Below are 24,579 nucleotides of genomic sequence, written 5' to 3'. Positions count from 1 at the left end.
GAAGAGCAGCAGCTGCACAGTGCCCCAGATCCAGCACAGCACTGCCTGGGTTTTGAACAACTCTACACTGAGCACTGGCAGACTGGCTTGGCAGGAACCCATCCCAGGTTTTCTTAAGCAGCTTGGAGCTGAGGTGCTATGCTGTCAGGGCAGAAAAGGCAAATACTACTGCATCCAAATACAGTACCTACAAATACAAAATCCAAATACTGCATTCAAATACATCCATCCAGCTAAGGGTATGACGGTCACACTTGCTGGTAGGACTTGATGTGTCCCTTGATGACTTCTTAAAATAAATATTTAACAAGAGATTTTATAGTCGCAAATAACACGCATGCTTTTAAAATGTTTGAAGGGAAACAAACTTGCATAAGAATAAATTGGAGGCCAAGACCTGGTAGCCGTAGATGTTTACATCAAAGGCTGGGGATTTCCTCCTGCCTGCTTTCAGCATTTACTGCAATTGCTTGATTCAAGTCCATCTCCAAAGCTGCCTTCCTTCCGGAATAACACTTCCTTCCTTAGGAGCAAATGCTTAAGATGGCTGAAGTCATTGCATTTATTAGTGATTCATGTAGTTGGAAGATGAGGGTTTCTTTTAATGTATTGAAAATATTTTTTGAAAAAAATATCTTTTTTGCTGCTGCCCTTTTTTGCTATTAACATTCACTCCCAGCTGTTGCATCACAGTGCAGGAGCATGACACCTTACCTACAGTACAACATTTTATCCCCTTCTTGGCTGCTTTTTAAACTGAACTTTACTGGGTAAGAGGGTTTATTGCAGGCTTAATTTTGCAATGTTCAGAAAATTAACAGAGTTTGTATTTTCAGACAGCTGATTCTGGAATTTACAAATTGCTCTTATGTGGTTCAAGTGTTCACCACCAAGTATAAGGGAACAAGGTGAAGATTTTCAGATTCCAGACTATTAATTCTGGGTTAGAACTTGTGGACCCGTCTTCCTTTTCAAAGGGGAAAGCTAACATGAACCTTGTGTCTTGAAGGGATTTTTGGGATGGTCCACTTGTATTTGTTAAATTTGAACCATATTGATTGTCAGGTTAAAAGAAGAAAAGAAAAGAAAAGCAAGGAGGAGCCTGACTGAAAATGAACTTTGGTATATGCCGGAAAGAAAAGTAAAAGCTTCAAGTTACACTATTGAACGAGCAGCCTGCACATGCTTATCTGCCTGTGGGAGACATGACCGGGAGGGTGTGGTCTTTTAAACCTTAAATTGCTCAGGTTTATGCAATTCAGCTTTTCTGTATCTTCTGTCATGCCATAGGCTTCTCCATGTGACGTGGGCACCAGCCGCTGTCTGCCTGCAGCTGAGGGCTGAGCACAGGCCCTGCCCCGCCGCGCCAGCCCCAGCCTGGTGATTTTACACCTGCACGACTCCCTGCATTGGATCAGAGACACGGCAAAGCCACGCAGGTGAGTCGAAAGACTTGTATCTTTGTGCTGTTCCTTCTTTTCCCCTTGAGCTTGGTGTGAGTTGTTCCAGAGGAGCAAAGGTGGAAAAAATTCTCTGGCAAACAAACCAGCCCTATTTAGTGGCAGGGGAGTGGGCTCAAACCTCAAACCTCAGCCTGCACACTCTAGCGTGCCATGCAACCAGGCAGTGATAAATATCTACTGTGTCTGTCATTAGCGATTCAGCTTCCCCGTAGCCTAATGTAGAGCTTGTTTCCATAAACTAACAGTAATGGCTATGTAACATACCTGTAGGTTGCTGCGCTTCTTGGTAGGCAGTGTTAAAATACTACTCACACACATACATGCTGGTATGCAAAAACACTGCTTAGTTCATATCCTTCTTGTTAGCTAGACGTCCTTGGGTTTCTGTCTTCCCCGTTGCTAAGAAGGTCTATTTCTTCAGTAAAGTGTGTTGAAATCCAAACTATTATTTGTGGAGAGGTGCCATTTGTACTGCAGCTGCTTTAGCCCATCGCTTTATTAATCCTCTGGAAACCCATTTCTTCCCCTCCCCCAGGTTAAAACCCACAAAGTCTCGTTGCAGCTGTAGGAGGTAAATTGAGGCTACATTTACCACTGCTGTATCTTCCTGCTTGATTTTACACGGAAAACTGCAGCTGAGGTGGGGGAAAAAGAGAACTTGATTTAGTTTTTATCTTTAGCTCATGTTCTTCACACTTAAGCTTCCACTCAGTTCTTTACTCAAAACATCTTGTAATTCAGTACCGGTATATGCAGCAGCTGCAAACCTGTGAATATACATGAATAAGCATAACTGCTTATAAGTTTTATTTCTATCCATAAGATTGATTGTTCATGTGAGAACGTGCATATTCACAGTGCCAGCACAGAACCCGGAACAGCAATGAGGGTATGTGGGCATCCTCACTCACCAAAATATATACTTAGGAGTATTCAGTAGGCAAGAGGTTCAAGTACATAAATCAGAAGGACCTGTTCACGTGTTGAAACTTCTTAATGTTTTGGTTGTTAATGTCCAGGGATGGACTGCTTGCATCAAGCTCTCAGCCACTTTTACATCTGCCAAAGAAAAACACAAAACCCAAAAAGGTGCATATTAGACTTGTATGTCATGTTTTTCTATGATGCCTGATAACTAGGAAAGGGTTCCTTCAACAGCAGGAAAAGCAAGATAACCTTCAGTGACTGTACTGGGCACTAAGCAAGGCACTTGCTTTCCCACAATCTTTTGTAGAAATGGAGCTTCCACTGCCCAAAACACTTTTCATTTCCTCATTCAGGTTCATGCAGAACAACATCAAGGCAATTCCATCACTTCATTGAAACAGCAGTGTCTCTTATCTGCTGTTGTTGGAAAAGCACAAATGCTGATTTGCAAATAAAAACCAGAAATCACTGTCAGGAATTTGGAAAGCTGCTGATGTGTGAGAAGTCGTATCCTCAATACTCCCATCTACTTTCCTAAGATTGAAAATTCCTCTTAAAGAAGTGATCTGTTACTAATTTGGTATTTTATTCTTCCACCCCAAACCTCAGAGCCTACGTGTATTTTCCAAAGTTTTAAATTGAATCAATCTGGGAAAGCTTGTCTCATCATTGTCTTATCATTGCCCCCTGAAAATACTCTCCCACTGCTAATTTCTCTTACTTGTTTGTGGTCCTGTAGAAGTGTCCTCCCTTTTGCTCACATGGGTTCTGCTTTCGTAAGGGTATTCCAAGCCCATGTGTTTGGACATTAACTGCATCAGGACTTTGTTGTAGCATAGAGTTGGAAAGAGGAATGTTCCTGGCTCTGAGTTGTGATCATCTACTAGAAAAGAAAATTGAATTGTCTTTTGGAAGAAGTTTGAATGTGCTGGCATCTTCCCTAGCATAGATTTTCTTTAGTAAAATGGAAATAAATTTTGCACGCAGGATGAGATGATAGATTAACTCCATTTCACTGCAAACCAGGAAATCAAGCAGCATTGTTTCCAGAAGGAAAGTAAATTAATACAGGCTTTCAAATGTAGAGAGTCTCCTCAAGACTGGCTGCCGGAGGGAAGCAGTCTAGTATTTCTGGAGATGTCAGCCTTGTCTGCAGGGCTGGGTGCTGCCACCTGGCTCCTCTCCCTGTCGGGGCAGATGGAGACCTGTGGTTGATTCCGAGGGACTCTGTGGCCAGAGCCTTTTGAGGAGGTAATGAGACCCCACTCTTGTTAAATGGGTGGGCACTGGTGTCCTGCAATGCTGCCTGACTGAGCACTTGTTTGCTGTGCATGTCCAGCTCTTTCACAGACATTAGAAGCTGGGATGGACACATATGCAGTTGATCTTTCCAAGGCTTTCCCTAAAGGCTCAACCTGAATCTGCAAAAGTAATCATTATCTGAATCATGGGATTCAAAAGGATTCAGCACAGAAGACAAACTTTCACCTTCAATACATGTTCAGGGAATGGTTAGTTGGCAGCTCCTGTTGTGTATAAGTGCTTCCCACTGTGTACTGCTCTCATCCCTCTGAGTAAAAATCAATTCCTCCTTTACAAGGAGCTAAACACTCAAACTTTCTACCGGTCTAGCTGCTCATGGAATCCTCTCATTGGTCCTCCAATTTCACTTTAATACACCAGAAACATTCTTACTGAAACAAAGAGTCTTAATAAAATAAATGGGTTTTATCTGCCAGTAATTTCTTATTAAGGATTGCTTCCTATTTCTCTGTCTGGATTGGCATATCTTTCAGAAAATGGCTTGTTTGAAAGCAGATAAATTTTGATTGATTTTGGATATAATTTCTGTCAACTTTTTGCTTGTTTTTTCCCTAACTCTTTGCTTTCCATGCTTATAGCTACATGGTATAAATTGTGTTGAAATGCTGGTGTTAAAAAAGTATAGGTGATGCTATTATCTTATTTAATTTTCTGCTACAAAGCTTATTTTGTAGTATATATTTAACAGTGTCAGTTCTCACAGGATTTTACAAGTAGAACCCAGTGCTGGAAAGTATAGTTTTGGGGTCTCATAGTTTCAGTCTGAGAACTCATCTAATTACACTACTGCTATTTAAAAGAATATCTCAGTTTAGAGCCAGTCAAAAAGGGTCTGAAATTAATATGACTTGTAGAAGGAACTTCAAATAATTAAAAAATCCCCTTGCCTGCCTGCACAGAGCAGATGACATCTGATTGTGAGAAAGGATGCAGGAAGCAGGACGGTTTGAGCATGTAATTCCTAATTGGTTTCTCATCACGGGACTAAGCAGCACACAATTGGTCTTCACACCCACAGAACCGGTTCTGAAGCAGATATTAATTCAGCCACAGACTTAACTATCTTTCCCAGGCTGGTGTCACTCGTGTGTCCTGGCTGACAACACTTTAGTAAGCCTCTTGTTGTTAAGGGGAATATTACAAGGCCATCAGCAACACATGCATGTTAATTAGCAATGGGCTTTGGGGGAGTTCCCATGAAGCCCTAATTAAAGCAGTGATGAATCAAGTCCAGTGAGTACTACCATACTCAGGATGTTGCTTCCCAGCACTGAGCAGATGAAGGCAGAACCAGGCTCTACAGGATGTGTTTTGGTGGCTGAGGGCTTGGTCACTATAATAAACAAAATTTACTTGCTGAGACTTTTGTTGGGCAGGGACCTTAGTCATTATCCTGCTACAAAAAAAAAAGATGCCCTGGAACAGAAACTATTGCACAGCCTCATCATGAGAGATCTGCTTCTTCTCCTGCTTGATTACTTTAGGTTTACCTAGCCCTTTCCATTTTAAACATTTTCAGTAAGCTCTACTGCACACCTCCCAAATGAGCAATAGGGGCTATCAGCAGATATAAATGGGCACTGTCAGCACTACTTCATGAGAGGTCTGTTCAAGAGCCAAAATCTGACTTGTGTCAGCCCCAGAAAACTGATAGACCACAGTAACTGGGCTGCTGGGTTCATCCTCTTCAGTGTCCAGTGTATCTCCCTCTTTCCAAGAGTACATTTTTCTTAAATGTGATATTCAGTACTCAGTTGTGCAGAAAATTGTATGGTCATCAAAATTTCTAGCCCCCGCACACCGAAATTTCTATTTATGGCTTCATATTGTGTGTCTTCCCATCTTTTTGGAGGCTGCCCCTAGGCTGTACCACTCCCCTAAGTTGCTCCAATTTACCTTACCAGGTCCTGACTACCTTACCAGGTCTTGGGCCCTCCTTTTTCCAGGGGCCTGAATGGGAGTGAGCCCCAGCAGTTGTGACTCTGGGACTGAGTGGCAAGGCATGCTTTCAGATTGTGCTATTTTAAACAGCAGAGTGTCACTGTACCATGCAGTTCTTCAATAGGGACCATTTTTTCTGCTTAGCATTTGTTTATTCAGTCATTTTTGTGGACCCAAGTAGCAGGAGGAGGAAAGAATAAGATACAAGTATAATTTAAGTTATAGACCTTTACAGACCTATAATTTTACTTGTATATAGTATATAATATTTAACAATAATTTTCATTGTTTTATAATGTATAATTTAATAATTACACCTAAATCATCGTATGGGATTTATGTGCAACATAAATAAACTTGAGATACAGATGACTAAATCCTTGCTCCACTGAATTTGCTTAATTTTTCCTTTGAGCGCAATGGGCCAGAGGTTTTAACTCAAGCATTTGTTTCTATTGTTTAGACAAGTTACTCTGGGGAGCCAATTGCTGCAAGTTGCTCCTGTCCCTCCTGCAGATGCAGGTCCATAAAGCAGAGGATGCAATCCTAGAAGTCAGGAATTTGTGAGGGCTTTCCCTCAGATCAGGTCTAAGAGCATCTCTGTGGTCACCTTGCTGCACAAGGATTCCTGTGACAGGATCTGGGCACTGGCCCCACTGGCATGGGAGCAGCCAGCTGCCCCTTCCCCTGCTCATCTAACCAAGTAGGTGCTTCTAACCATATGGGTTGCTTCTAAAAAAAGGTCCCCACAGGGTGTTGTGAGAACTCATTAAGTAGTTTGCCAAGTATTAAGAAACTCCTGGATCAGAGAAGCAGTTGTAAAGGCAGAGTGTAATTAAAGCACAGTTTACTTTATTATGTGTTATTAGCAGGGTTATCCATCACATGTTCTGTGCTTTGTAGTTATTAAATGTTATCTCGTGGTCACATGTGAGAAGATGCTGTGTGGTCTGGAGGTGGCAGCTACCAAGGCCATGAGATCCAGGTTGAGGTGTAAGGTTTCAGTGTCCTGAGGGGAAGAAATCCTCCGCTTCTTTTTTGCTCCCTCTTCATCAGCTCCCTCTTCCCTCCCCTCTCTGGGAGGACAGAGAAGTAGCATCACCCACCTTCCCTGCTGACCCACTTGGGGCCCTGGGAGAGGATTGCAAAAACAGATTAAGATTTACTGTGAAGCTGTATTAAATCAAGATTTTCACAATCCCATGCAATTTACTCTGCCTATTGTATTTTTATTTTAAAGTTAAATAGGGCAGCCTGCACAGAGCACACGTGCTCTGCAGTCCCCATTACAGAGACACAGCAGACACACCTGCAGCAGGGACCAGGGATGCTCTCCCTCATGCAGGCTGCATGTTGTATCTGTTCCCAGCTTACCAGCATCTTAAAAGGCAGCTGGGGCACGTGGTTGTGCAGCCACAAAAATACAGTTCTGTCATCTGCTCAAATGGCTGAAAGCAAGCTTGTGGTATTTGTGAGGCTGCCAGTCTTGGCTAAGTCAGACGGAGCAATCAGCCAAATCGGAGTGGTAGTGCACCTTTTGTTACATAAGTAGCCATGTCATTTTATAATTTAGTATGTGAAATGCCGATGGCATTTATTATGTCAATTAGGATGAGCATATGTTTAGGAAGCCCTTGAGGAGTCAATCATAATTGCTCACATAGCCTTGCTTTGACCACATGATTGACTTCCTTTGAGCAGGTAGACTGTGTGCCTTTGGGAAGCAGTTACCCACAGCCTGCCCATTTTGCTACAACTCATCTTCGCACTTGGAGCCTGAGCTTTTAGATCTGGCATAAGCTGTTGGTCCAAGTCTGGGTTTACTTAGCTTTGAAAAAAGCAAGAAACAGAAGTTACTACCATAACCATCAGTATTTGGCAACTAGAGGCATGCCAGCAATAAGTCTTCTTGGAAGTACTACTTTCTACTGAGGTGAGTTCATTCCTAGGACATTTTCCTTATAGTAAGGAATACTTAACCTGACAGATATGCACTGTCTTACTCAGATCTTCTCTTCACTCAGATCTTGTCCAGCTGTTCCTAATATTGTCAGTACTTCTGGGCTGATTTTTTTTTTTCATTTTAACATGCTGAGTAAAGTTTTGTGTCCATGAAATCATCAGAAAGAGTAATCTAGGTTTATGTGGGCGTGTGAGAGACAGACGAAAAAGAAGAATATATTTCCATACATTCCTAACAGGCATTTCAGCTACATAATTCCACAACAAAAAACTCTTTCCAATATTGGTTTATTCTGTAAATTCCAGTATGAGCCACAGAGAAAAAAATTCTTTTCAAAGAGTCTGGTTCTGGTTTTAGAAGTTACTTTGCGTGCAGGCGCAGTATGACCTTGCTGTTGGGTCTCACAGCTTGAGCTACAACTTAAAAAGTTGGGGTTATTCACCTACTGTACTGTACCGTTGGATTTTTCTATTCAGTTGGAAATGCCTTTCATCACTAAAGGCTCTGCAAAGTACTTTGATTGTTATAAGCTCCAAGAAAGACTTTTTGACTATTAATAACTTTGAAAAACCAGCTGTCTTAAAACTGGGACCGGGCAGAGGACAGGTTTTGAAGATCCTGTTTGTTGTCTCAGAGATGTTCTGTACTGATATGCTGAACTTTTAAATACAATTATTTTCCTCTAAGAGCCAGTTCTAACAGTCTTTCCTATCATCTTAAAAGTCAAGATGAATTCTTACCTGCTAAATTGGTATCTCTGGGATCCACAACTCTCCTCCAGCTGCTGGCTTTTTACCTGGAGGTATGCAGCTTGCCTCTGCCCATAACAAATTTCCATCTAATTACACATCAGGAAGAAAGAAAATGTTGTGATTCTTCTTTAGTCAGAATAGATTTAAAAATAAGTGGAAAGGTGGGGAAAAAAGAGACAGTAGTATATACATAGGAGGAATTCTGGCCAGAAGGCATGATGATAAGATTTTGGGCACCTTAACGTTTTATAAACTTCCTTCAGAGTTTCAAGTCTAAGCAAACTGACCCACTCCTTTGGCCTTTAGTGCAGCTATACCAGGATTGGTGCAAATTATTACATGACATTTTATAGCCAGGTCTTTGAAATGCAAATCACTGTTTTTTTAAATATAAGTTATTGTATAATACATATTATTAAAGTGTAGATCACTCTATAACGTTTTCCACAACTGTTGTATAGTACCACCTTGAACAGTAAAATCAGTGTAATCTATAAAAAAACCTCAGTTGGAGAGAAGCAGTTGGTACAAACCACGGTAATAGGAAACCTGGGAGGCTGTTACCAGGGAAGACAGTTTGATGAAAGGTAGGAAGTCAGTTGCCATTTTACTAATGGCAAATAGTTTTCTAAAAGCATCCAACCTCATACTTCATTACAAACCCCTGAATATTAAATAAGTTATGTGATCTTGCAACCCAGATTCTGGCAGGAGCAGTAAGGACACAGCTAACCCTGCATAACTGGAAGACTGTTGTGCTTTGGCTTGAGAGGGTGGAGGAGGACCTCTGCTCCCTCCTGGCCATGAGCCACTCTTCTCCCCAGTGAGGGTGAGCCACTAGATGGGGACAATGCCCACATCTAACCTGCCCACATCTAGCCAGTGGCAGCTGGGCTGAGGCTTCATTAAAGAGCTGATTCTGTATCTGTGAAAGCTGTCAAGCCTCCTAGCAATTTGATGTGGGTATTTTTTGACACGAACAGGCAAGATGGCAGTCTCCAAACCCTCAGCAAAGAAGCTGATTATCAAGAAAGCATGCTCACGACTAGTGTGGTGACAGGAAGGCCAGGTAAAAGCATCTCTGGAAGAATAAGGAGCTCCTACCCTTACCTGGCAGCTGTGAATGCTGCTGTGGCAGAGTGGTCTCCTTACATGCCTGTGAATGGGCCCCTTTGGCCATAAACTGCCTTGCTGACCCACATAAATGCATGGCTGTGGGTCACTCAGAGATGCACATTTGTAGGAGATAACAGCCCATGCTGGGACGGAGGGAAGGAGGCAAAATGTCTTTGCTATCATAATTTAGCTAAGCAGAGCACAACATCTCTGTCAGTAGAACCTCCATCTCCCACGGGTTGTACAGCAGAGAAACAGGGTGTGAAAAGGCATCTGTTTTAATCTGCAGATACAGGATTTGCTATACACATGCTCTGAGTGTGTATAAAACAGGAACATTTAAAAAAAGTGTCCCTTAAACACAGAGAGAAAACCAAGCTACCAAGCCAACTAATATTTGTCAATCTCACTGTGTTATTTAGAATCCATTTTCTTTATACATGCTGGCCGCTCTTACCGCTGACTGAAGATTTCATTACCACCAAGCCGTACTACTTCAGAATGAACTACTGCAGCTGAACTCCTCTTACTGTTCTGCAGCTCATCTGTTTTGCTCCTCTGTTTTCCAGTGATGCCTGCTCAGTGGCTTATCTTTCTCCATTTGTGATTTAAGACAGTAGCTACTCCTCCAGGCCCCATATCACTTTTTCTCTGACCTTTAGGCATCTGCTTTATTCTTTCTGTGATAGCCATTTCCACAATATCTTTCATCACTTAATTATTTTTCCTTTAGCTGTTGTTACTCATTTTTTGCTACCTGAAGTTTCTCCCATTTTGTGCCATGCCACTTCCAAGTGCAGCCTCTTGAACTGCTGGGTTAATATTTGACAGTGGCTGGGCAGAGGCAGTGAGGTTCTGCCACTCTGCTTGGCAAGCCCTCTTCTAGCTACACTTCTGACAGTGTAACTGTGGTGGTAAGTCAGAATTTAAGCTTAAGATTGGTTAAATGCTTTACTGGGATGGGATAACTATGGATTTGTTATTGCAAGGAGATGAAAGGCATTCTCTCTACCTACTTTTCATGTTTACTGTCCAGGCTTTTTTCTGTTATTCTTGTAAGTGCTTCTGGTGGCTGCAAACTCCTAAGAAGTAAAGACCAGTAAGATGCAAACTTCTTCAAATCAGTGAAGGCTGTTGGGTAACTTTTTAAAAAATATGTTATCATGACAGTGGGTTTCACTGTGGTCACAGCCCTGGGGTTATTTTATGCCCTGATGTGACCATTGTCATTACAGCTTGTGGCTGAAAACTTGGCAATATGGATATCCAGATAACAATATTCTTCCTTCATAATTTGCACTGTATTCTTGTGCTTCAGGTCTCTGCCTTGGACTGAAGCTTGGTTCACCACAGTGTCACAACACTGTGGCATTCTTACAAATCAGTGCTTGATTTTTTTTATCCAAGCCAATCTGCGCTAGGTGCTGTAAAACGATGCTAAATCTGGGACCTGAGTTGTTAAAAACTTCCTGCACAGCAGGGAGGTGGCAAATGCTGGTGCTATCTGCTTAGGCATGGGACCACCACCTCCTCTAAAAGCTTCTCCTGCCAATCTTGGAGCCACCCTCTGTCAATATGGCTCTGACTACAAGAAGCGTGAGAGTGCCAAGGTGACATCCATGTTCCGCTGAGGCTGCCAGTGGTGGCTGACACCAACTCAAAGGAGCTTGGGATTCCTCCCCTCTGTTTTCCCATCTCTTCCCCTCTCAAGGACAGGGCTTGAAGAATAGTGGTTCAGTGAGGAAATTATTACCTTTCCTGTTTCACTGTGGTTTACTATCTCCCTGTGCAGGTTTTATTGCTCAAAGCGTATTTTTGTTTTTTATTCATAGATTATGGAAGGAGTAGAAATATGCACTAGTAATCAATATTTAATTTTAATTTTAATTCTCCCCCGTCTTGTACAATGTTCAAGAGGAATGAAGACCTTAAGCTTCCTAAAAGGACGTGATACTAATTATGTAGCTATTGTATGACAGCACATAAATGTTATAAATACAAATGACTGCAAACATTGCCAAGAGCATCTGCCTCTGACTGAATCTGTGTAACAGTTCCATCACATGTCCTCCATGCTAACTCTTTTGCTAATCACTTCCCACAGATGGCATTGCTTGATATGTCCAGTAGTTTATGAAGGTTCATGAGTGAATGTGGACCACGTTAGCCAGAAGGAACTGAGATTTTTTTTTTCAGAATTTATATTGGTATGTAGACAAAATTTTCTAAATAATAGACCTCATAGTACTTGAATTTCCTGTTCTAAAAACTCAGTGCCTGTTACTAATAAATGTGGATAGTTTTGTCTCCCTGTGCTGTAGCAAGTATTTGTAATTTATGCAAACATTGTAAAATTCAGGTACAGCTCCCCACACCTGCCCTTTTTCACTAGCATTGCATTATTAGTATGTCAGATTGATAAAGAATATCTGTAACATGGCCAGGACAGTCAGACTTTGCCTCCTCTGGGGCTTCTCTCATCATTTTTGCTGCAGCAGAACATGGCCTGAGGGCAGTGGTGCCTCTCTTTCTCTGTTGTCATTGCGAAAATAATTGCAGTAACTTTGGAGCTGTAGTACTGTTTCCAGCTGTAGCTAATTTGTATCAGGGGTCTTGCTGTGCTGAACATGTGGAAGTGGAGGAGAGGTACTTTCAGGGTTAGGGCATGAGATTGGGAAGGGGTGGGTCAGATGCCCATGTACCTGTTCTGGGGGCTGCTCTTTCCTCAGAGCAGGCTTTGGCTTTAGCTTTCAGGTTGGCTGGTGGGAGAGCTGTGTATTGGGTCTCCTGCCAGCAAGAAGCAAGAATTCTGTCCTTGAGAACATCCATGAAGCAACAAAAGGCTGGAGTTGGCTGTGTTCTGGTGTGTGGTGCATAGGGCGAGCACCCACATGGATGTACCTGTGCGTGGTGGTGCGAGAGGACACCGCGGGGGAGTGGAGAAACAGCATGATGTTGCCCACACCCCTGGTTGCCCCAGGTGCAAGCCATTCTGAAAAAGTAAAAGACAACAAAGTTTATAGCACAGTGCTATTTTTGTCATGCTTTATTAGTTTCTAATTAATTTTGCATCTTTTAAGAATCATGCAATTTCCCAAGCCGTGTGTTGCCATTCTTGAAAGCAGTCCTGTTGACTTGAGATCCCTCCATGAGCAAGGGATGTGGAGAGCATGGACACTCGCTCACAGCCACCCCACTTCATCTAGAAGTTATCCAAGAGCTTCCTGCAGGAGCCACTTACAGTGCCCAGATAGCCTCCACCACAGCCCCTGATAATTTTTTATCTCATTTTATTTTGCTGTGTGTCACCTTAGTAGAATTAGATAATAATTCCTATATTAAGATAATAGGTGGAGCTGCTACCTGCACTATGGAGAGACATTTGTTTCTTCACAAATAGCCTTTCATAAAGCTCTGGTGAATTTTTTTACAAAAGGGAACATTTGACCCAGTTTGGCATATTTTAAATATTTGCAAGGGTTCTAAGAGGTAATGATTTTAATTCCAGTGAAGCTACTGCTAATCAGGAGGCAGAGCTTATGCAGAACTCTCTCTTGCAAGCAAAACCAGGCACTTAACATAATTGCTTCATAACAATAAGATCTAGCAAAACATTGAAGAGAATGTTTGACATTTAAACATCTGGTTAGTGTTAGTGGTGCTATTATTTTACCTTCATGTCAGAAAAACCTGCCATGTTAAAGTTTAATTTCTCAGGTTTAGAACCCATGAGCTTTGCATATAAAAAGAGTTTATTTATATGAAAATATGCTCTGTCATAGTCATATTTTTCTTATTATTCTTTCCCTCATTTGCCCTCAGACATGGGTGTCTGTGGCTGACACATTGTCTCAGCAAATTAAGTCAAGCTAAAAGCAAGGGTACAGTGTTAAGGCAGAGCAGCAAATAAGATTTACATTTTCAAGCAAGAGCAGTAATCAGGCCATTGCATATTTTATATCTCCATGTTTATTTTCAGAGTGTTATATCAAAATAAGCATAGAAGTAATGAGACATAAGTGCTCCAAGAAGCAGTTGGGGTTCATCAAGTAAAAACTACAAATTACTCTTTGGTTTTACTGCCACCCACAGAGTTTACATCTTTAAAATACCAGCAGGCAGGTGTTGTGGCCAGAGCTAATTGGGTTTTTAGCTAGGGATATACTGGGTTTCTGTACAACAAATTATAAGGGAATAGGCCTTCTTTTGAGCAGTACACTATTTAGCATTGTGCTATGGACTTCAGTTTGTGAGGTGCTTGGTTCTTTGCAGAGCAAATGAAGTTTTGAACGGATTATGCTGCTGCAGATGGTTATAACTGTTTGACTGCAGGCAGGCAAACTTTGAATGCAGGGGTCCAGGTCCATTGCTGCTGTAGTATGAGAATGGTCTCCAGGGCCCCAAGCTCTAAATTCTCATGACCCAAATTATCCTCCCTCTGGCTACAATACCGTGTTTGTATGCTTGTGTGCATTAGGTGAAGCTGCTGCTCTCCCTTGCTGTGCTGAATGGGCAACTTGGCCAGCAACCTTTATTCTTACCTGTATCTCTGCACGCAGTCTTGCACTGTTTGCCCACACACAGTGCTACCTTTCTGGCAGAAGTAATGTGGCCACAAAAACCTGTAGTATTTCTCCCTGTCTTGATATCTTTCTTTACAATGAGAGTGTCTGTGTAAATTAAGCTAGATTTATGAGAAAATAAGTCTCTGGAATTAATTCTCTCTTTTTTCCTGCCCCCTTCTTTGCTTTACTCTCCTATCCCAAAGACACAATCCTTTCCTAGTACCTGATACAGTACTTCATATCTAGATACATGCTGCAAGTATAGTAAGAAAACACAACCCAGAACATAATCCTTCGGCTTTCCTCCCCACAGATCTGACGGCACGCAAGCCTTGCTACAGCTCTCACAATTAGAAAACTGGTTGGGTATTCCCACCTGCCCCCTTTTGAATTGCATCAATTCTGATTATGAGCCAGAAAGAAGAAGAAATGGAGGACAGCTCCCCACCACTCTGTGTCACCTGCGGCCAAGCGCATTTACCGGAAGAAAACCACTTGTACAGCTACACCGAAGAAGTAGATGATGATCTGATATGCCACATTTGCCTGCAACCTTTGCTGGAGCCATTAGACACGCTCTGTGGTCACACCTTCTGCACAGCCTGCCTTACAAACTTCCTTGTGGAAAAAGACTTCTGCCCCATGGACCGCAAGCTTGTGATTCTCCAGACATGCAGGAAGTCCAGCATACTAGTGAATAACCTCCTGGATAAGCTAATGGTTAGCTGCCCTTTCACAGAACACTGCTCAGAGGTTGTGCAACGTGGTCACCTTGAACAGCATTTCCAAACCCAGTAAGTTGTTGTTGATAGACCTTTTTTGACTCTTATTTTTGAGTAGAGCAAAAAATATCTTTAATTAATACTGAGCAAAATACACAGTTAACGTAAAGAAAGAGTTGTTGATTTAACTCCCGATGAACACAGTATCATTAATTTAGAGCTCAATTTAGTCCATTTATAGTCCAAGATATAGGCTGTATCTTACTTACTCTTTTTTCAGAATCAAATGCATCAATGCATTTAAGGTACTTCATGCCATCATTAGCAGTTCTGGGTGAATACTTTGTGGTTAGTGGCACAATGACAGTGTGTATGTAGTCCGAAGAGATCTGCATGTTTTGGGAAGCTGAGCTATTATAAATATTTTAATAGCACATTAAGGGTTTTATAATTGCCCTTTCTTCAAACCTTTTTTGAATCACAAATGACCTATATGAGAAGTAGAGCAGAAAATATTCCAGTTTGGTATTGGTCTTTGAACCTGAGTGCTCCTTTCTTCCAGGTGTACACTTACCCAGGGCACCATGGGGCTCACAGGGAGACAGAGTCTGGAAGTCTGGCTGGATTCCCTCTTCAGCCTTATCCCTCCTGGTAGCCAGGACACCCTCAATCCTGCTTCTGGGAGAGACCCCTCCAGAGAGCACTTTGGTTCCTCTGCAATGAGAGAACTGAATGATTCTCTGTTTTGCAGAGTGAAAGCATGTGCTGCTGCTTTTGTCTTGCATGTTCTGCCTTTTGTAAGGAAAGTAGAAGGGTAAAGAGGTACTTTCAGGGCTGTGATTTCTGACAGCAGACTAACACTTTGCTATAGCCTGCATAACAGCACCTCAGGTCTGAGGAGCGATAGGGTCTAAGATGTGCCCTTTTCTGTGAGCTGTATCTGTTACCCAGTGAAATTACTTCCCCTGAAGTTTGCAGGTGTAAATCACGTTGCTAGGTGTGTACTTCTACATGGGAAATGTGAAGGAAGCCTTGAGCAGCCAGCACAGGGCTCCAGACTGTCCTGCACAGACTTGGCAGTACAGAGGACCGGAGCATGGCTGGTGAGCAGGCTGGTGAGCCAGAGGGTGGAGGCGTGTTCACATACTGCACACCTCGCAGTCTGCGAGCCCACAGCCGGCAGTGGCTCTGCAGCCTGCCATTCAACGTGTCCTCATTTGCACCGGAGACCTCATTTCCTGAAGCACCAGGATTCTCAACCAAAATTGTGATGATTTTGCATTACTAAAACAAAAAACAAAACAAAAAAAAAAAAGACACATAAATTTTAGGGATGGGTTTATTAATCCCTTGCGAAGGTCATGAGACCACTTTTCACATGCTGGAGGTTTGGTTTTTGTAGATTTGGGTGCTCTTGTCCCCACATTTCTGGACCTGGCTTTCCCTTGAGGGTGCTTCTGGCTCATGGTGCAAGAGGCAGTGGCTGCAGCGCTCTCTGGAGTTCCAATGTGTGTGGCTAAGGGGACAAAATAGCAGTTACTCATGATTTTCCGTCTTAGGTCAGTACTTCTCTAACAGGCCTCAAATGTTAATTTCAACAGAAATGCAGGTAAGGGGACTGTCAGTCTTCTGTGAGCTGCTGTCACTGAAATTATGCTTCTCTACAGATTCCAACCACAAAATCTTGAACCCCTAGTGCAAATGCCCTTTCCCTTTGCTATATATATAGCTGAATTTAATGTGATTTAGACCTTCCTGTTTGTCTTCATTTTTTTGACATGATGATGCTGTGGCCATAAAATTAGCAGGACACTCATTCCCAATTTACCCCCAACCCCCAATAAATAAGCAAATTGGAATATTGGTTTTTGCATGGAAGCGACACAGCCAGCACAGCTTCTGATCTCTAGTGTTGATTTTCCTACGTGGAAATGTGCAAGTCGCTCCTGTGTCTTAGCTTCTTTTCCTTAAGGTGGTAGTAAAGGTATCCTTCACTACATATCTTACAGAATTGCAGTGCTATAAACAATGATTTGGTCCTGTAAAGGCCTGGCAAGTTTTATTCTAGCACTTCCTGTCGAATGTCGGTGGCTTGGCCTGGATCTTCCCCTCAGGATCTTCAGGATCCTGTGCTTCTGGCTTGCTTGGCCTGAGCCCAAGCAGGGATAGAAAGAATTGTCTCAGTAACATACTCCCACCATCTCTTGCTGTTCCCTCTTCCCTATGTCACGTTCCCTGCATGAGGCCCCAGGTTTGCAAACCCCAGGAGCAGAAGACCAGAGACATGGAGTTGGGTCTTCCTACCCTAAAGCCTATAATGTAGTGAAATACAAAGCATTGTACATAGGCTACACATTTTTCTTCTCTGCTACTCATGACATGGATTTTCTTCCCTCGGAATGGTTGGGAGTGCTGAGTTACCTTAAGTCCACAGGGAGAATAGGAAACCACAGGGAACTTCTGCTGTTGGGGGTTTCAACTTCATAGGGGATAGGTACTGCAACCCCACTAGCATTCCCACTTGAGGGAAGAAATAGGAAGGAATATTCTGAGTCATCCCTGAAGGTGGACTTCTGCATCCTTGCACTTGCAGACACTGCACAGTACCTTTATTTTTTTAAGCACAGCATTAATTCATTATCACCTGAAGTATCTTATGCCTTTAATTCTTGGAAATGCAGAAACCTCTCTTGCCACCCCATCTCCCATTAAGAGCAAAGAGAAGAATGTTGTGCTCTGTCATGCCCAGGGACAGATTAAAGAGACTGAGCTGATGCTGTTCTCTTTAATTCTGGTGAATCAATAGAAGGAAGGGAAAATATGTTATTTTGCTAATTAAAAAAATACAGTAATAATCACAAATATTTGGTGTCTGCATTGAGAACAGTTCAGAGCCCACCTGACATCTCCACAGAACACTATTGTGTTCTCAGTGAATAAATTAAAGTTGACTCCGCTAGGGTCACCAGGGTGGTCAGCAGTCCTCACATTACTTGTATTATTCAGGTTCAGACCAATCCTGGTTCTCAGAAAGAAAACAAAAGTTTGCCCTTATCAGAGATGAGGTCACTGATGGGACAAGGTGAGCTTGCTGTTTTATGCTCTGTAATTGATGAGAGAACTTTACCATTTTTTTAAACACTGGTTACCATGGAGCAGTCCACTGAAAGCATCCTTATTTAAAATGTTTGCTCTTGCATCCTTCAAAAAAACCCTGAGAAGAGACATGTCCTTGGATTATTACAAGATTTATGTTTGTACAAAAACATCTGACTGGATTTGGGGAATTCAGATTGAGATGCAAACAGCCAGCAGTTGGCTGTAATCTTTTGCAGTGTTTTACTTTAAAAAGGTGTGGTCTTCTGATATCGCCTGCTACAAAACTCCACAGGGGGCATTTTTTTCCCTCCCTTGTCAGACAGCTACACCCTTCCGTGATGCAGTTTAGCTCGTAACCCATCTGCTTGTGGGCAGTGATGTAAACATACCAGCTGCCTCTGAAGAACCACTCTGAATCCTGCAGGAGGCAGGTCTCTTCCCCGAGCATCGCTCTCTGCAGCATAAGTCACTGTCTCGCCAACCACGCTGTGCTGTCCCTAAACCCTCACATCTACCCATCTGAGAGTCAGATTGAGTAATCCTCTTACAGGTCAATGATTTTTGCAGTGTAGCTTCGTTTAAGGGATTTAAGCTCGATTCATAATGTGCTACCATTGCGTTGAAATGGAAAGGCTTGCTTAGAAGGGGCTTGGCTGGCACGAAAGCTTCTCGTTGTGTGTCCCACCAGCACAGAGAGACGGTGGGAAGGAGGAAACCTAGAAGCAGTGCCAGCACTGCACTGAAAATGAAGGCTCTCCTGTTACTGGTCCTACCTTGGCTAAGTCCTGCAAACTACATAGACAATGTGGGCAACCTGCACTTCTTGTACTCCGAGCTGTGAGTACGCACAGTCGCGCTGGCATCGTGCTCTCTGTCTGTCTGTCTGTCTGACCCGAGTGGCGGGAAGGGGCTCGCCATGAGCCTTTTGGGGGGTCTGTCTGCCTGTGTGTCTGTGCCTGTGCATACACGTGAAGAAAATCCTGCAACGTCTTGCCAACAGCTTCACACTGTGCTGCTTCCCATCCGGAGGGCTAATAATAGCAGTACGTCCCCATTGCTTTCTGCTTTGGAAGCAGCTGAGACGTACAGAGTGAAGCTGCTTTCTTCCTTATCAACTTGTTTTTCTGTGCCGATGTTTTAGGTGTTTGTTGGTTTGGGGTTTATTTCCATTTCTGAATCCGTGTTTTTCCTTTATTTTCTGCAAATAGCCTTCTGGAGATCTGGGTATAGAGGAGGGCATCAGGATAGACACCCCCAGTAGAGCACTGTCTGTGTACATGCATAATGTTCTGTGTGTAAAGCTGCATGCCTGTAGCAAAACGCTGAGAAGCCTTTCACCAGAAATAATTCACTTGAGACAGAAGAGAATTTTCCCGTATTTCTGTTTTTGCCCACAGCAGAATGTTATTTTTCCTGTGAAGCAAATTTAACTGTAGCAATCCATTTATATATCTTCATGTTTTTAAAAAACCCACCTCAAACGACCCCATAGCTGGTCTTTCCAAGCCATAAAACAAATATTCTATGGTATCTTCTGTAAATGTTACTGCTTTAATTTGAATGTTGTGGTACTAGTTAGTGGAGTTTTTATGACTAGAAATAGACATTTGTTTCACTATGTTTTCATTAATTATGTGTTGTTTGTATTTTAACAAACTGTAAAGTTTCAAGATCTTCCTTGAGATAATGAATGAAATATGTAATTCTCTCAAAAATGAAAAATTACTGTATTATGCCTAGTGTGGGAATACTTTAGTAACAGTTGTGATGATACCAAAGAGACTAATTTTCAAATTATTTTGTCTCAACTGTCAGACAAATATAGCAGTGTTTTGCAGAAACACAAAGTCCCCTTTTGAAATCCTTTTGTGATGTGCATGGCAACTATTAATAATTTAGTCACACTGCGTACAACAGCTTATGATTTCTGTATGCTGTAGGTGTTTTTAAGCATTTAACAAATCTGGTGTTGAGGGTTGCAGCTATGTCCTCATTTTGATTTACTGACATTTTGTTTAAGGATGTTAATTAAAAAAAGAAAAAAAAACAAAACACAAACAACAACCAAACAAAAAACAGTTAAGCCAAGCAGGCTACAGGAGCAATCAAGCTCAAAACAGGGCAGATGAACACTTATAATGGAAACAATGGCATCTGGGACATCTAGTTTCCAGGAAAACAAACCAATGGGATTAATCAGAGCACAGGCACAGATGCAGCCTACTTGCTTTTCTTGGGGAATTCAGGTTCACTGATTCTCCGAGGATAAAGGGCTAAGATGTACGGTAGCTATTCATCTCTTCTTTATTTAGCCTTCTAACCCACAGAGATGTTAGTTGTGCTGAGTGTCTGCACTTGTTCTAATGGAGTGGGTGTGGACTGGGGCTTGGACGTGCATCTTCAGTTGTCAGCAATGGGAGGTGCACATCCCCTCTCCAGCCCTGGATGCTCTCTGGCATCCTGCTGCCAGGAGCCAGTGCTCAAGGCCTCCCACCTCACTCTGCCTCTGGCCAGGGCAACAGAAAGTAGGATTTACTGTGGCTGACACGATCCAATTGGCACCAGGCAGTTTGACCTCCTTTCAGGAATTTCTCCTTCTCCTCCACGTGTATGTAGTGCCTCTGGCTGCTGCTGGATGCCACACAAGGCGTTGATATATTAATCAGTGGGATGGATTCAAGGTCCTTTCTAATAAGATCAGTAGAAAGAAAAAGAGAAATACTGTTTTCGGTCCTGTTTAATCAGTTTATACAAATGTTATGACCTACAGGTTGATTCTTCAGTTGCTTGGGCACTTGGACATTTTAAATGCAGTTTTATGAGTGAAACAGATAAGCCACTGATGTCCAGGACAGCCTGACACCCAGGGGCACGGGTTAACTGCCACAGAACTTTCATACCCCAAACCAGCAGCTTTGTAAATCTTTCCCCACAGCCGACTGGAGAGCCCCTGCTGTGTGTAGTGTGTCTGATGACTTGCACCATGGTTCAAAATTAGATCGTAGTAGGCAGAAAGCATTTTTTCATTACCATACTATCCTTGGTTGCTGGCAAGTACTCATACTGGCCTCAGTCAGGACTCATTATTTTCTTGGCTGTCAGCCACCAGAAATACCAGTTGAGGAGGAAGAGTGGGATGATGGGTTTGCTAGCAACAGGGAAAGAGCTGGAGCATAGTGGAGGATGCAGTTACCATCACCGGTGCTGGCACAAGAGGAAGAATAAGGGTGCTGCAAGGATTTACACTGCCCTCTCTCTCACACAATCCATCTCTTCCCTTCTACTCTGTCCAAAGGTTATGTTATTTGTATTGCATTGCTGAGGTTTGCTTTAGCTCCAGGGCATTTTTGTTCCTAAATGTGGAATAGGCTACTTGGAGAATAGGGATTACAGCATAGCACAAAACCCATCTGGAGAGGTGGGCCCTGGAATCCAGCTAAGAAATAAAGAGATTTTAGGAGATTTGAAGAGGAGAAATGAAGCTGGGGAAAGGTCGTGTCAGACCTTTGCAGTTAAGCTAGGTGCCACACAAGTAGAAAAGGGAGGTGTGTGGATGTGTTGTAGTGGCACTTCATGGGATAGATGTTGGGTGCCACTCTTTTTAGTTTTCTATTAGCTGCCTGATAATTACAGGTATTCCCAGGAAGCAAATACATACACATGTCCCCTGATGTTGTCACCTGCACTAAAACCACTTCCCTGGCTGTTGTTTGCTGTCCTTCCCTGAGCACAGATCTCTACACAGTTGTTGTTCCTGTCCTTGCTCTTTGCCAAATCGTGAAGAGCAGCATGTGGTAAGCCAGGGTTCTCCCTCTTGAGGAGAAGATGGAAACATCTGACAGAAGAACTAGAGAAACCTGTGAGATCTACCTTGAGGGGTCTCTGGGACATGGGGGGATGTAGCCACACCTGCCCCACGTCTTGCACCATTGTAAGGGTCTACATGGGTGTTGAGGAAAACCTACCCAAGGGTCCATGCCTTCTTCTTTATATACCTGTGAAGACTTTGAAAGGCATCTGCTTGCTTTCTTTCTTACATATCTTCAGACATATCTTCTAACATATCTTCATAGAGGAAATACTTGCCCCAGCATTTTTTGGGTTGACGTATGTTATTCCCTCCAGTTAAAAACATGGTATGTGGATGGAGAGGCAGCCTGTGGTCACTCTTAGGAAACTTTCCTAAGTGTGATGACCTGGTGGCACTGCTCACACCATTGCTATCCCTCTCACATCATAGGACAAGCTATACAGCAGTTTATTCCTCAATAGCAGGATTTTCTGCACCTTTAGCTCAAAGAGCCACTTAGAAATAAAACTGAGGGGAAGGAGGTTGCAAGACAAGGCAGTAAATGACCTCACCTTGTCTCCCTAAGGACATCAATCATGTGACAGCGTGGGGTGCTTTTCAGCCTTATCCCAATTCAGCACGTGGCCATGTTGACTGGGCGAGTGCCCGGGATGGTGCTGGGCATTGCGTGTGCTCAGCACAGGTCGAGCACTGGGGAGTCCTTGGCAGCCACCCTTGCTGGCAATCTTTCCCTCAAAGGATTAAACAGCTCCTGGCCTTAGTCCCTGCTGGTAATACATCAGCTAGATCTACCCCATTAATCTGAATCAAGCCACTGTTTTTTAAAATCTTTTGTTTGTTAGGTGGAAATGCACAACCTACTCCCTCGTGTGAAAAAAGTACATTTTTTTTCTTACCTTTCTCGAGTTTTGCGTGAAACAGTCAAAGAAATCTCACCAAATTAACTGGATTGAGTTTTCCCATATAACTTTTATACAATAACTACTCTCTTAAATTTCAAATCAGCACTTTGGGCTGGAATAACCAGTAAAATTTAGTTTCTCTGTTTATTAAATTTAAAAAGAAGAGATGCAGGTGCCAGCTGTCTTCTAGTGCCGTTGGGCACATCTTTTTTACAGTAAAAACAGTGAGGTGCACTCTCCCAGCCCCCTTACAGCACTGAACTTTGCAGCCAACTTCTTTAATTTCTCTTCAACTCAGCGGGGAAACTTGTGTCTGGCTTCAAGTCTATCCTTGTAAAACATCCTCCCCACACAGAGGCTGGGGAGCACAGCGCATGCAATACTCATGACGAAATTGATAAGCCTGGAGCACCTTTTGGGCTCATGTGTTAGTCCATTGCAAAAGCCACATGTTGGCCTTCTTATTCTGTGCAAAGCTGTGTTTATGGAAATCTGTGTCAAAGATGAACTGTGAGGTTAATTAAAGCTGAAAGTGCTGGAAATCAAGGCTTGAATGGAAGTATTCTTGAATGATAATATAAATGAAGTGTTTAGGATATCTGCATTAAATAGCCAGGACAAAGCACACTGAGATAAAAAAGATTCAGAGGGTCTTTTCCAAGATATTAGAATTGGATGTCTCTTGGAAAGCAGAACTGAGGTGAATTAAAACAGAAAGGCATGAGCGTGTCAAGGGCTACCATTAGCTTCATCCCCATGCTACAGCTTCACAAAGGGGCCAAACACGGAGTTGGTTTTCCTTCAGAATTCTGAGTTCTCCCCTAAAATCTCCAGCAAAGATCTACTCTCAGCCTAGTCCCTCACTGCAGTTAGTCTCACCTCTCTCCACCATCTCTCTCCCTTGCCCTTCTACTTCTGTCCTCTGCCTTATACCTCTTCTGGTCCTTAGCTTTGTTTATTCCCCTCCTCTTTCATGCCTTGGTCCTGCCTCTATTGTGCTCCTTTTTATTTCCAGCCTTTAGATTTGCACAGGAAAGCTTGAAATGTTGGTACAAATAAGGCCAGAAAGCCCCTAAGCAGAATCTCATGTAGGTGAACTGAAAATACGCTGTATTATTGTTGAAAGTACAAAAATAGTTGCAATATGAACTCTTAGTTTTGAAGTGCCAAACAGAATTTTCTAAATATATTGTGTTGCATTCAAGAGTGTTTTATGTTAGCTGAGGAGTGCAGCAGAAAGCTGTCATTTAATTGACTGTAAATGTCTGGGTCTGGTCACTCTTCAGCCAAAGATTAATTGCACCCCTTTAGCAGCACAGTGGGGTCTGGGTTTCTGCCCCACCTTCTGCCACCCTCTCACAGAGAGGGTGCCTTTCCCCACCAGCACATCCCTCCTGGCTTCTCTGCATCGGTTAGAGAGTGCTGAGTTTTCCTGGTATGATTAACTGTTACTGGTTAGCATGTTTTTCCCCAGTGTTGTGATTCTAGGTGCAGAAATAAATTTGTCTAGGACAGCTCCAGAAACCAAAAACCCCATGAGAGCATTAAGAATTTGTTGGCTCTGCCTGGGAACTTTGTGTATAAGGAAAATTGGCATTTTAGTTATAGACTGAGAAAGATCCTGCTTCATTCCCTTCTATTCATGCAAGAATGTTACCTTTACTCCAATCACAGCTACCTACACACTCTTGAGATCATAATTAGGCCTTTTATTCTTCCGGGTTGTTTTCTCAAGGCTTCTCACACCTTTGGAAAAGGCTGACATTGGCCGGTGTAAATCTCAACAAACATATTTTGTTGGCAAAAGTAAAACCTCAGCCAGCCAAAAAAACACTAAAACCCTGCCAAGATAGAAAAGCAATGCAACAATTACAGTTGGCAGAAAGGTTTCTTTTTATGAATTACTTATGTCTCAATTATGTTTGATTTTTCTGTAAGTAGCTCAAAAAAATGGCGCTTACATGCCTGGCCCATGTAACAGGAGCACAGAGGGGT

General features: G+C 42.6%; 1 protein-coding gene across 10 annotated transcripts in view; it reads left to right on the top strand.

The window, feature by feature from the left end:
- LNX1 (ligand of numb-protein X 1) overlaps positions 1 to 24,579 on the top strand; it is a 116,938-nt gene that overhangs the window by 37,778 nt on the left and 54,581 nt on the right. For 2 of the 10 annotated variants that reach the window (XM_068186703.1, XM_068186704.1), the window contains exon 2: positions 14,364 to 14,844. In XM_068186703.1, the coding sequence (XP_068042804.1) occupies positions 14,459 to 14,844 (386 nt within the window). In that variant the 5' untranslated portion in view covers positions 14,364 to 14,458. Of the gene's footprint in view, positions 1 to 1,986; positions 2,104 to 7,355; positions 7,588 to 8,938; positions 8,957 to 14,363; positions 14,845 to 17,606; positions 18,709 to 24,579 lie in introns of those variants that run through there. The other 8 variants (XM_068186702.1, XM_068186708.1, XM_068186701.1 and 5 more) reach the window with 8 other exon arrangements.

Source organism: Anomalospiza imberbis, chromosome 4 (assembly GCF_031753505.1).
Source record: "Anomalospiza imberbis isolate Cuckoo-Finch-1a 21T00152 chromosome 4, ASM3175350v1, whole genome shotgun sequence".
Taxonomy (NCBI): domain Eukaryota; kingdom Metazoa; phylum Chordata; class Aves; order Passeriformes; family Viduidae; genus Anomalospiza; species Anomalospiza imberbis.
This window is presented reverse-complemented; position numbering and strand designations above follow the sequence as displayed.